The sequence below is a fragment of the Dama dama genome, chromosome 12, assembly GCF_033118175.1.
Source record: "Dama dama isolate Ldn47 chromosome 12, ASM3311817v1, whole genome shotgun sequence".
In the NCBI taxonomy this organism is placed as follows: Eukaryota; Metazoa; Chordata; class Mammalia; order Artiodactyla; family Cervidae; genus Dama; species Dama dama.
This window is the reverse complement of record NC_083692.1, coordinates 3,789,463-3,802,310: the sequence shown is the minus strand read 5'-3', so window position 1 is coordinate 3,802,310 and position 12,848 is coordinate 3,789,463. Positions and strand designations below refer to the sequence as shown.

The 12,848-nt window shown below is 50.9% G+C and overlaps 1 protein-coding gene across 12 annotated transcripts in view; it reads right to left on the bottom strand.

The window, feature by feature from the left end:
* Positions 1 to 2,148: 2,148 nt before the first annotated feature.
* The window catches only part of FOXN3 (forkhead box N3), a 432,012-nt gene continuing 421,312 nt past the window's right edge, over positions 2,149 to 12,848 (bottom strand). For all 12 annotated transcript variants that reach the window (XM_061156461.1, XM_061156457.1, XM_061156468.1 and 9 more), the window contains one exon: positions 2,149 to 8,819. In XM_061156461.1, the coding sequence (XP_061012444.1) occupies positions 8,288 to 8,819 (532 nt within the window). In that variant the 3' untranslated portion in view covers positions 2,149 to 8,287. The remainder of the gene's footprint in view (positions 8,820 to 12,848) is intronic.

Below are 12,848 nucleotides of genomic sequence, written 5' to 3'. Positions count from 1 at the left end.
TGCCCTTCTCCCGCTCAGCGCCCCTTCTGTAGCTTTATGTCCCCGCCGGACGGGCCCCGTTTGTGATTGTGGTCCAGCAGCCACCGGGATAGAGTGGGTGCTAAACGAATGCGCCTTCTGGTTTTTTTAATTCTATTTCCTCATTTATTTTTGGCCGGGCCGGGACTGGGTTGCCGCATGCGGGCTTTCTCTGGTCGCGGTGAGCAGGGGCTTCTCACCGCCGTGGCCTCTCCTGTTACGAAGCATGGGCTCTGGAGTGTGCCCGCTTCAATAGCTGTGGCGCCCTGGCTGTTACCCCAGGGTGTGTGGGATCTTCCCGAACCAGGGATCAAACCCACGTCCCCTACACCGGCAGGCAGATTCTTTACTACTGGGCTACCAGGGAAGTCCCTGAGTGCTTCTTGAATTAATAGAAAAGAACAAAAATACTCTGCAATACCTAATATGGTAAATTTGACTTCGGTGGCCGTTTCATTCTATTGTCATGCAGCGTGATTTCTATTCCATCTTTTTCACCTGTCTCCTCTCCCACTTATACCATCTTATAATAGATCCCACTGGGGTCTTCACTGCAGGTAACAAACACCTACCAGATTTTTTCCCCTCTCCTTTGTGGAATGGTCAACGTCCCCCGGAAGTCAGAACAGAATTTTGGAGGTGTCATCAGAAGCTGCCTGACAATGAAGGAGACGCCACAGACTCAGGTTCAGTCCCTGGGTCAGGAAGATCCCCTGCAGGAGGAAATGGCAACCCACTTCAGTATTCTTGCCTGGAAACTCCCATGGACAGAGGGGCCTGGCGGCTAGTCCAGGGAGTTGCGAAGAATCGGCCGTGACTGAGCAGGCGAGTCCTAGTCTATCATCTTGACAGTTTCCTCAGGTATTCTGATAACCGAACTGGGCGTCGTGTCTGAGACTCACTTATGGAATGTCTGGTACGGGCGTCTGACGGTGGGTGGCCACACTTTGGTATTAAGCCTTACCCGACCTGGGCAACTACCCAGAGTTCATCACATTTGATCCAAATGACTTTCTGCTTTCCCTCCCAATCAATTCCCTGAAATATGGAAGATTTTTCATCCAGGAGGGAACACCACTGCTCCGAAGGTGGAAAAACAATGCAAGGGGACTGGGTGGGCTGCAACCTTGGCAAACCCGCTGGATCCTGGGCTGACAGTTTGAGAGGTTGGCTGGGAGTCCACCCCAGCAGGCCCTGCGCGAGGTGACCGTCCAACACCGCCTTGAGCACAGCAGGGACGCCCGTGTGGGGCCCGGGTGAGGGCGGTGGAGGTCTGCTGGGGTCAGGGCTGCCCTGAGATCTACGGGTCCACACAGCCCACTAGCAAAACTATCAGAGAGGAAGCAGAGCTCTGAAAGCACACCCTTTCCTCTCCTCCGGCACGGGTCCTGGTGCCCTGGGCCCTAGGACTTGTCCCGGCCACTCTTCTCCCACCCAGCTCCCTCTGGGCTCTTGGGGCGGGTGTGTGGCCCTCGAGGTCCAAGTCTCGGGGTTTGGCAAGTTATCCTCAGAAGCCCTAAGGACCTGGGATAGGGTGGCAGGCTCCAACCCCATTGTATAACTTTAGTATATTTCTTGACAACTTCCAAATGAAAGGCAGAGTCTGTCTTAACCACAAGTTCATGGTGGGAGGCCTGCTGTCCCGTAATTCGTTAGCTCAGACCTAGCATTCTCCTGAGACCCACAGGTGAGCTCGGCCTTCCCGCTGCAAATCTGTGTATTTGCAAAAGGCATGTGGTTTTCTGCTGAAAAGGAGGCATGTATGCGGACAGGCTGGGCTTCCTAGGTGGCGCAGTGGTGAAGAACCCACCTGCCAATTCAGGAGCAGTGGGTTTGACCCCAAGTCAGGAAGATCCCCTGGAGTAGAAAATGGCAACTCACTCCAGTGTTCCTGCCTGGAAAATTCCATGGACAGAGGAGCCTGGTGGGCCACAGCCCACGGGGTTGCAAAGGCTGAGCATGACTGGGCGTGACTGAACAAACACGAAAGGCACGGCCAAGTGCCGTGGAGGCTCTCACACCAAGTTGTAAAAAAACGGCACACACAGCCTAGTGCAGGGACAAAATCTGAACGACTTCACTGCTGAGCGTTGGCTTACGGAGACGCAGTGCACACAATACTACGTGGCGTTTTTCTTCAATTGATGCAACTCAGTCATTTTTATTGCAACTGGAAGACAATACATCACAGAAACTTTATGGTAGGTCTGGGGGAAAAGTGTTATTTACAATAAATGATGAAATAGTTTGTCTTTGGCAATATGATTACATACGAAGGATGCGAAATGCAAGTATGGATGCCTCCAAAGCAACACCATCAGGTCCCTCAAGGCGGGCGGGCTGTGCCTGCTCCATGCTTCCTCGAGGCAACACAGACGCGCCCGAGTCACCTCCGCCTTCACGGCTCTCCCTTTCTGTTCGTGATATTGGCAGTTTCATTCAGGAAAAAAACACCGACGGAAATTGGCTTTTGAAAACTTATTACTCTAAGTAAATAAATTTGGCCATGGAGGTCTCTTGGCCAGAGGTCAGACGACCCTAAGTATTGAGAGTAAACTCTTGTCTTCTGATTGCTTTATCACTGTTATTTATTTTTTCTGTAAAACAAAAACAGAACTCAGAAATGTTACAGAATCAGAGTATAAAAAATGTACAAGTGTATAATGCTTCCCAGACACACACGGGCACTTGTCCTCCAACTGTCACCGTGGCAGTGTAAGCAGTGAGTGTGAACAACAGCGGGGAACTGGTTAATGAATCAGCTGTGTCACTGGCTCGACACATGCTCAAGAAATGCTGCACGCTTAAATAACTGAACTTGTGCTAAGAGTTTCATCTAAAAAAAAGGGAGGGGCTGGGAACTCAGGCCACAGTCATGAAAGGAACAAAGACAACTTCTAGGTTTGCTAGATACACCATATCGAAGTCTCTGCGAATCCAATATGGAATATTAATTCTTTGCAAGAAGTAGGGAAGGCTGTTCTCAACTGTTGCAAAGGAAGTGGAAAACACTGCTGTATCTATTCCAAATAAATAGTCTTGATTTTAGCGCTAACAAAATGAACAGGAAGGGTACTTGTGAGGACGATCACAGTTAAGTCAGAAGTGATCTTTCACCCAGGTCTGATTTCAAAAGTAGGACAGACAGCAAAACGCAGCACCATAGACACATTGGTTTCGGCCGTTAAAAGATGGATCGTTTGAAACATTGGATTTTTCCTTCCTTAATTTTTGGTCAGTGACGCTAGCACTTGTTTGCTGAACTGTGGAAGAATTGTAAGGTCACACACATTATTCATGATAAAGCAACGGAGTCTGTGCTTAATTCAAGAATAACCAGTAGGGGGCAGAGAGAGCAGCTGACCACCATCACCGGTGCTCTCTCCAAGGAAGAGGGGCTGACAGATGCATTCACAAAGGCAGGTGGGTCTATACAGAACACTGAACGCCCTGTGTACATCCTCACGGGACTCCAGGGACAGGAACACCACACAACGGATATACTTCGATTTACACGTTCCATTACAAGGAAGAAAAAAAAAAAGACACCATTCCAACTTTGTAACTGTGTTAACTGTAATATAAACCAAAGTCCCGAGTTTTGGCAGGTAACTAAAAAGAGGGTTATCACTTAGGTTATATAGCAAAAGTGTTGATGTATATTATATATAGTAGTATAAATAATAAAAAAGTATTATTTAAATTAGATCACAGTGCTGCGTTATCTGCATAACAGTGTTTGATATAGTATTCGAGCTGGGACCTACGACACGAAGGGTTGGACTGTCAACACTGGTTAAAGTCACAATCAAGAGGGGACACGGAGTTCAAATGTGTTCTTTTGGTGGCAAAAAAAAAAAAAAAATCCTGAAGATGAAAGAAAAATACTCCTCTACAGAAACATAAAAAAGAAAATGGCAACATCTGGGCAGCTGTGATCCACCAGAAAGAAACGAGTCCCAACCTGAATCAAGTTTAAAGGGAAAGAGAAGTCACACTGAGTTGAATCCAATCCCGTATGGAAAACCCTCCCATGCAGGTCACTTGTACGGAACTTTGATTCCTTCTCCGAGAGCTCTTGGATGAGAGGCTGGGGGCCCACACGTGTGGGATGCGGGGCAGGGGTCACCGAGATGGGGGGCCGGCAGCATTTGGGGCTGAGCACTCCAGCCGTGCCCCAGAACTGGGCTGGACAAAGCCCACAGCCCGAAGCTGTCCCCGGGGGAGGCGGCCCACCCTGCCCTGGCGGCCCCGTGGCATTCACGCCGCGCCCGGCCAGGGCCAGACACCTTCAGTGCGTCTCCCAGGGGAGAAAACCAGATCTTGGGAGAAGCCTCCCACACAGCCCTTCTGAAAAATGCAGCCCCAAGACTAAAATCTGCCACAGCTGTCTTGGCCAGGGTTTTCTACAACCACCGTCTGGATGTGGGGTGGGTTCACTTTAGTTTCAGATAGACAATTTGACCAAAGAACTCTTGAACACGTGTGTGTGTGTGTGTATATATATATATATATACTGCTTAGAGAGGAGGGAAGGGAAATAGGAGCTTAGGGTGTATCATAAGGCTGGGAAAATCGATGATGCAGACCCTTTCCACAAAGTACTAGGTAAAGATAAGAGACAACTGTAGTAGCATAAAAATAACTTTCTATGTGTATAGCATTTAAGAAGAAAGAGCAAAGTCTCCATCTCTTAAATGTGTCCTAGGACCGACAACAAGTAAATGCGGATGTCACGGTGCAGACGTGTTCACGGCTGTTTCCCAAAAGCATCTTCAAATATTGCTATAGTTCCCCACTGCCCTCCCACCCCCCGCCCCACGTGAGTATGTGAAACTGGAATGACACACGAGACGCCGCTTCTCCCAGCAGGAGAAATCAAAGCAAAAACACCACACCCCCGGAACGGTGCTCGGGCGGTTTTTGTCAAGACTAGATGAGGACACGGGGTAGTTTGGAAGCTAAAAGAACACCTGACGTTTGGGAAGAAATTCCAAGACTAGAGTGAATTACACTTGAGCAAAATATTCTTTCACAAATAGGCTTGTGCTTAAATTCTCTACTGCTCTTGGAGGAGGGGGTGAGAGAGGGTGTCTTCTGCCCCCGGGCTTGGCAAGGACGTGGACAACCTCATTCCGCAATGAAGTCACTATGAACGGCCACATACACATCGATACGTTTTTTTTTTTTTCTCAACAATCAAAATACAAAGTTAAACACAATTGAGCCATTGTTTTGGTTATGCATAATGTGTATGCCTCCAAAAACAGAAGAAAAATAGAAAAAAGTACCCTCACTAAAGTTTCCCCTAGGTCTCCCAGCGGCTCCTGTGTTAGGGACTGCAGGAGACGCAGGAAATAACACTTAGAAAGCTGCCCGATGAGGTATTTATGCAAAAACAGTGGTTCTGGAGTTAAGAACACACTTTTATAAGATATTTCTCTATTTCTCAAAGAGATCAGAAAAGTAAATCACACACATTGCATTTTATTATTTTCTAAAAGAGGCCTTTGCTCCTTTAGAAAAAAGGAAATGAGGGGAGACAGCCCACCGGTGGGGGTCGCCATCAGAAGGAACCCCCGCCAGAAAAACAGTCCTGGATGTTTGTCTCTGCCTTTCGGGAGGGAAGTCTGGATTTGATCTGGGAGGGCCGGGGGACTGAGGTGGGCTTGGTGAGGGGGCACCACCAAGTGCCGCCCGGGTCCCGCAGCTGCGGATGGCTTTTGGGGTGTCAGACGTTGGTTTGGGGAGATAGAGGGAACAGAGCGCTTCGAAAAGATCCCGATTCCCATCTCTCTACAGCCAGCACAAGCACGCTGGACGCACGCAGGTTCAGTAACGAATCTGACCTGCGCAGGGGCGTAGATCTTTTTCCCCCAGCTCCTCTCATCAGCAGCCCAGAGGAAGAGGACGTCCGAGTTAATTTCTCCAGAGCTGCGGGCCGTGCCTGGGGCGGGCAGATGGGCTCCGCAACCGCCCACCCCGGCCTGTTTTAAAAAAAATCAAGATCACCCCAGTCCCCTCCTTCTCCCTCACCATCGTATCTTGAGAGCAGGTGTTTTTATGCTTTAAAATTCCCTTCCGTGTGGGTGGAACATCACACTCTAAACAGGTTCCTCCGATCTCCCTGACTCCTTTCTTTCAGGCAAAGCTCACAGGAGCTGCTTCGGGGCTGTGCGCCGTCACCTGGTGGTCTGAATCCCGCGCCCACAATCTAGGTGGGCTTCGCTCCCGGTGGGTTCGAGCACCCGGCGGCAGGGACGCCGTGAGCCGCCGTGATGGGGAGCGTCTGGGGGCTGGGCCTTCCCAGGCCCGCGGCACTCTCCTTCCCGGGTACCTAACTCACACCCTCATCCAATAAGGCCCAGTCATGTGTTTCCCCTTCTCCTGGCGAATTTGCATAATTATCCACTGCCTTTTTCCCCTAGAAACCAAACCCCGGTCCTGGCTTTCTCAAGTCAGTGTCCCATAATTCTCTTGATTCTATCACACACACTCACTACTGAGTTTGCCCTCAGATTATTGCGTCATGGTAAACATGTACAGAGAGAAAGGACACCTTTTCAGCAGAGAATCAGAGGGGTCGGGGCTGAAGTGCAGGCAAGGCGGTACAGAGCTCCGCCATCCAGGCCCTACCAGAACATGAAGAGAGTTTTGTATTGCAGAGTAAGCTCCCCAACAGTCAGAATTTGTCCCTGAAGAAGGTTAAACCTTAAACACCTGCTTCAAAAAACCAAAACAAAATAATCGGGAAAAAGGAAAAAAAAAAAAAAAAAAAGAAAAAAAATTAAAGGAAAGGAAAAAAAAAAAAAAAAGAAGGAAAAAAAGAAAACCAAAAGAACCTCTAAGCCTAAGGGCTTAAAAATTAGAGGCATAGCCTTTTCTCTATTTTCTATATTTATATGAAAATAATTCATGCTTCATGCTAAATACATTATTTACCTTACAAGAACTTTGTTATTTTTGAATAAAAAAAAGTTTGTGTTTTTGTGATTTTTTTTTCTTTTTTCAAAGGAATTCCATGCATTGTGGATCAGAAATTTCTGCTGGCTACACGGCTGAATGTGGAAATCATTTTGATTTTTGCAAAGATGAATCCTGACTGATGTTAATTGCAAACTCCATTTTGAGGGCAGTATAGGAGTTTTTTTCTTTCTTTTTTTTTGCCATGTTTTACTTTAGTTTGTCCATCAATGTGCCTTTCATCTTTTAAAAATACACCACAATACTAATGGCAGGTTCTGTAGCTTTTTGTTTTCACTTGGATCAAATGATTTTGACAGACAGAAAAAGTTTTGTACCATTATTTCCTTAACAGCTATGGTAATTTCTTGGAACTTGATTTTCACTTGGGCAGTTAAGAAGACATAGCTTGTTTTTTGCATCAGTTTTTTTTTTTTTCTCTTTCGTGTGTGTGGTGTGTGTGTGTGTGCACACGCGCATATGAGCAGGACCAACCTTCAGGCTTATGGCTTGTGTAACCTTCTTTTCGTTTAATACAGAACAGAATCCAGTGATCAGCAACATCATTAAAAACTGACCCAGTTTCTTCTCATGAGTCACTGAGACCCGGTGAGTAAGAGCGGTCCAGTGTTCGCCTGCAGAGATGCTACTGGGCTTCGTGGTTAGGAAGCACAGAGGACTGATGGCCGCCCTGCTCCCACCCCACACTGCATGCTTGGAGCCACGCCAAGGCTCCTCCTGGCATCCTCTGAGGCCCAGTGCCCGAGCCTGGGTCTGCTCCTAGGGGACCAGGGATCCTTCCGTCTCCTCAGTTGCCTTACGTGCGCTCACTCACTGACCCCAGCTGGGTGCACAGCCTGACCTCTTAAACCTAAAGGTTGGGCCTGATCCATGGTGACCTTGCACACGTGCCTTCTAGTGCTGGGTGTGTGTCTCCGCGGCATTACTGCTGCATCCCTGTGGATTCAGCCGCGGGATTCTGAGACAAGCTGGAGGAAGCAATGGTCATTTTGGCTTTTTCGGTTTTGTCTTCAGGTAAGGAAAAGCTTTTGTAAAACGGCTGAGTGTCAATATGAGTTCTATGGCTTCAATCTCCTTTAAACATAAAATTCTTAAGGGTTCAAAACCAAGGAAGGGGGGCAAATTAAAAAAAAAAAAAAGGAAAGAAAAGAAAGAAAACCAAACCAAAGGAAAAAGAAAAGAAAAAAATAATAAATTGCTGATATTGCCACAAATCATTAGAAATCTCCTGACATGCTGAAACCAAATGGCCGTAAGTTCAAAACAAATCAGTGACTTGTTTTTGTTAATTTTTCGCGGTTTCCTTTTGCTCCTTCTGCCCCGTTGCCGTCCGATTCGTGATGTTGTTCAGGCAGGACCGGATGCCCGCCAGGTGCAGGAGCGAGCCGGCCGCCTCCTTCATCTCCTCGTCGTCGCTCTCGGGGGGCTTCTCCGTGCGTCTCTTTTTGAGGGGCAGCGTGTCGCTGGGCACCTTCCGCGCCTTGGCCGCGGGCGGCCGCTTCTTGTGCGCGGGCGCGGGGCCGCCGTCGCCGGGCGCCTCCCGGGGGCCGCGCGGCCGGCCGTCCTCCTCCGGCTCGCTGTGGCTCTCGCGGCTCGGGCAGCTGCCCTCGCTGCCCTCCGGGCCCCCCTTGGCGGCGAACTCGTCGGGCTCGTCAGCCGAGGAGGACGAGACGGAGTCGCTGGCGGGCGAGGCGCTGCGGGCGGCGGCGGCCTTGGCGCTGCTGTAGGTGTGGTCCTCCTTGGGGTCCCCGCTGACCACCGGGGAGCCGCAGGCCGGCTCGCTCTCAGTCCGCAGGCGGCAGCCGGGGAGGCCGTTCCTGCAGGGCGGGGATGAGAGAGGACACGGTTAAACCCCTTGGAGCAGACCCCCGGCAGCCCCCCGAGCTCTCGGAGCAGACGCGGGGACGCCCGGCCAGCGGTCTGCCAGCAGGAGCCTCTGCCCTGCAGCTGAGGCCCGACATCCGGCAGCTCCCTCGTCCCTGCTGGTCTCCTGCCGTGGACACGACCGCTCCGTTCGTGCTTGCTGTGACGGTGGTGGAAGCACAATCTCTCCTGTTAAACCGTAAGAATCAAGCTGTGTGCTGGGTTTCACGCGCCCGCCAATGCACGGTGGAGAGACCACCGGGCGATGCTGGCTGGGTCCTTCCGAGGAAAAAGTCTGCAGTGCTCCAGAGCGGCTCCGCCTAGAGCCTTTAGTCAGAAGGCTAAACCTGCTGTTCAGAGGAAAAGAGGACCCCGCCACTGGGTGATGGCTCCTCACTGCCGCGGCCCCGCCCTCAGCCATTCAGCCACCCCTCCCGTGGATGCGTGGCCTGGGGCGGGGGGCTCCTGGGGAGGCAGCCCAGGCCGAATCAGACCCGGACACTCACAAGGATGCTCACAAATGAACAGAGAAGCAAGTCATGGTTACACAGACACGACATCAACAAGCTATCATCTACTAATCGGACCACCTGCCAGGCGCTTTTCTGTATCTGCAGAGATGATTGCATTCAACTCTACGAAGTGGTTATATTAGCATCCTTATTCTATAGATGCTAGAAGTGAGGTCTGGGCCAGTTTGGTAACTTTCTTAAAGCCGCACAGCTCATCATGAGCAGGGATGGGAACCGAAGCCTGACTCTCGGGCTCTCTGCAACACCACCAGACCGACTCCTGCTCTTTTCTGATTCGCCCTGTAACCAGATCACCTATGTATTCCCACCAGAACCCAACAGGACCCGTCACACCTCCGAGTACGCTGTCATGTCCGTATGTCCGAGCAGGGAGCGGACCTCCCCTGTGCTTTCTCACTGGCAAAAGGGACACAGTGTCTGTGCGCCCCCGCCCCGCTTCACGGGGCTGTGGAACGTGGGTGACCGCTGGCTGGCGTCTGGACCAGCGAGGACCGTGATGCCTCCGTGGGGTTTGGCCACACGCTGTGTGAACAGCGCTGACCGGGTCTGCCCAGCGCGCGGGAGGGGCCGGCAGTGAGGCGATCGAGGAGGCGGTGGCCAGAGAGGACCACTCACGGAGGGGGGTCACTGCCGGCTGCCGGGGGAGGCGGAGGGCACGGGAGGCCTGCGGGGGACGCGGCGTCGGGCTGAGGCTGTGGGGGCTGGGGGCTCTGGGCAGGGAGGGGACACTTTCTGCTGCACTGTGTTCACGGGCTTTCCCAATGGCCCGCCCACCAGTGAAAACGTTTCTAGATCTTGGGATCGTGGGTACACCTGTCCCAACCGCCCCAAATGTCAGCACCCTGAATTCCCTCCATCATCACGGACTGTGTGATGGTTCCCATGAGAGTGTCAGCTCCACAAGGCAGGTCCGGCCCCTGGGATGTCCTCGAGGCCTAGTGCCGGGCCAGGCAGGGAGGGGACCCACACGGAGACACTGAGCAAGCATCGGAGCAGGCGCGATCGTGCAGCAGGCAGCAGGCGGTCTGGGGAGTCTCCCGCAGCGCGCCTTCCCGGACTCCCTGAGGACGTGGCCCCGGGGAAGGGCAGTGGGGTGCTGTGGAGAGGGAGAGGATTCTGGGAGCAAAGACATTAAGAAAAAATGCAAGCCGTGCAAAAACTAACTCTTCATGAGTCCAGGTGAAAGGCACGCGTGGTGTTCCCTGTGCTTCGCCTTCTTTTCCCACAAGTTAAACTTTTTTTTAAGTAAAAAGTCTGGGGTGTAGGGTAGAGACACGGGAGAAACACCAGAAAGAAAGCAGGTGTTACATTTCAGTTCCGTGCTGTACAAGAGGGGAGGTTCTGAACCTGAGACCTTCTTTCTCTCTCCTTCTCTTTCAAGGACATAAACAAGCATAAGCCATCATGGAAAAGAATATCAAAAAGAAAAATGTATATATATTTATGTGTGCATAGGGCTTCCCAGGTGGCTCAGTGGTAAAGAATCTGCCTGCCATGCAGGGGACCTGGGTTTGATCTCAGAATCAGGAAGATCCCCTGCAGGAGGAAGTGGCAACCCACTCAAGTATTCTGGCCTGGAGAATTCCATGGACAGAGGAGCCTGGCGGGCTATAGTCCATAGCATCGCAAAGAATCAGACATGACTAAGCAACTGAACACATATATTGTGTGAAAATGAATCACTTTGCTATACTGTAGTAATTAACACAGCACTGTCCATCAAATGTACTTTTAAAAAAAGGATCTATGCAGGCGTGAGAGCAGCACACTCAGACCTTTCTAAAGGCATCACAGGCATTGGAGGAAAAGAGAAAAGCAAATCACTTCCCCAGCTCGGGAATTCGAGGCGGTGCGGGGCAGGGTCTCTGCTTCCACTGCAAAGACGCTGCACTGCAAGCAGGGTCCCAAGATGCACACCCTGCAACACCAGCCCCACTCCACGGACAGACAGACAGACAGATGGAACACGCTCAGGGAGCCCTGTGACTGGTCCTCAGAGATGGCTCAAACAGGAAACTGAAATGTGTCCCCGTCCTCCCCGGGAAGGAAGCGTCCTGTGACGAAGACAGGAAAGCAACACAATGACGACACCTCTGGATAAAAACAGGTGCCCGGAGGCAACTTCAGGGAGTTAGAGTTAAAACGTAAACGCATCTTTCTCTCAGGTGATACAGTTAGCTTTCTCTGAGACTTTACGATGGGCTCACAATCCATAAATTACACACAAACTCAGCAGGAAGCGACACGCTCCTCCAATTACTAATCACTCGAGCAGCGCTGCTCGTGGCGGGGGCAGGCCGGCTGCGCTGACTGGCGTCAGACACCTCCTGCTGCAGGGTCTGTCGTTCCAGGACGCTGACTGCTTTACAAAGAAACCAGGCAGCCCGAACGTGTTATGTTGGAAGGGGAACTTCTAACCACCTCCTCAAATACCATCCATCAAAATGAACATGGGATGCGTCTGAAGTGCCTGCCATTTTTTAGCTTCGTTTTCCATGGAACGACACTCACGACGATCATGTTGGCATAAATTAAAGCCACTTGACTTCACCGGGACCCCACAGAACCATGTGTTGTTCATCTCAAATAAAAACCTGGTATTAATCCTCTTGTCAAATCGGTGGGAAATACTCAACATGAAAGCTGAAAAACCACATTAGTTCAGGGTGAGAATGACCAGTCCTTGCCACCCACAAGGCAAGGGATAGCTTCTGATTAGACACGGCCATTTTGCTGATTTTTGATTTGCTCGTGATTTGTTCCATTATCATAGCATCTCTATGTGTTGTCACCCCAGCCTTCCGCCTGTGCATGAGAGTTCTCTCTGGAACTGATGGCTTCAAACCTGGAGGGGAGCATTTAGGGTGACGTCGTCCTTCTCAGGGGTTTACTTGAGAAGGCTGGTCTTTTGCCAGGCGTGAAGAGAAGCAGGTGGGGTTAACAGGATTACAGAAGCCGTGCTCACTGTGCGCGCTTCTGTCCCAAACGGACCACAGGGAGAAAGACAGAAGACGAGAGATGACCGGACGCTTCCGTTCTCAGCCGGCGGCAGAAAACATACTCGGAAGGCATTCTTCCAACTACCATACAAAAGACCCCGTGTGAAGGACAGCGATGTATTTTTAGTCATTGCTGGGTTCCTTGGAAAATAAGGGGAATCTTAAGAGATCCACGTAACGCACACAGACCAAAAGAACTTCACACACACACAGATGAGAATCTTAAAAAAAAAAAGACAAAATCTGAAATGTGAGCAGCAGGCATCTAAGGAAGGCAGGGTTTTGTGGAGCCGCCTCCAGCCCTGGGACAAGAGCCCAAACTTGGGGGGAGGGCGCAGCAGGGGGAAGGACTTGGGCAGCTCCTGGCTTACTATGGCCCCCAGCGGGGTTTAAGCGCCCTCAGGCGCATTGGTCCCCAGGCTCCCAGGAGAAGTTTACAAAGCAAAACCTC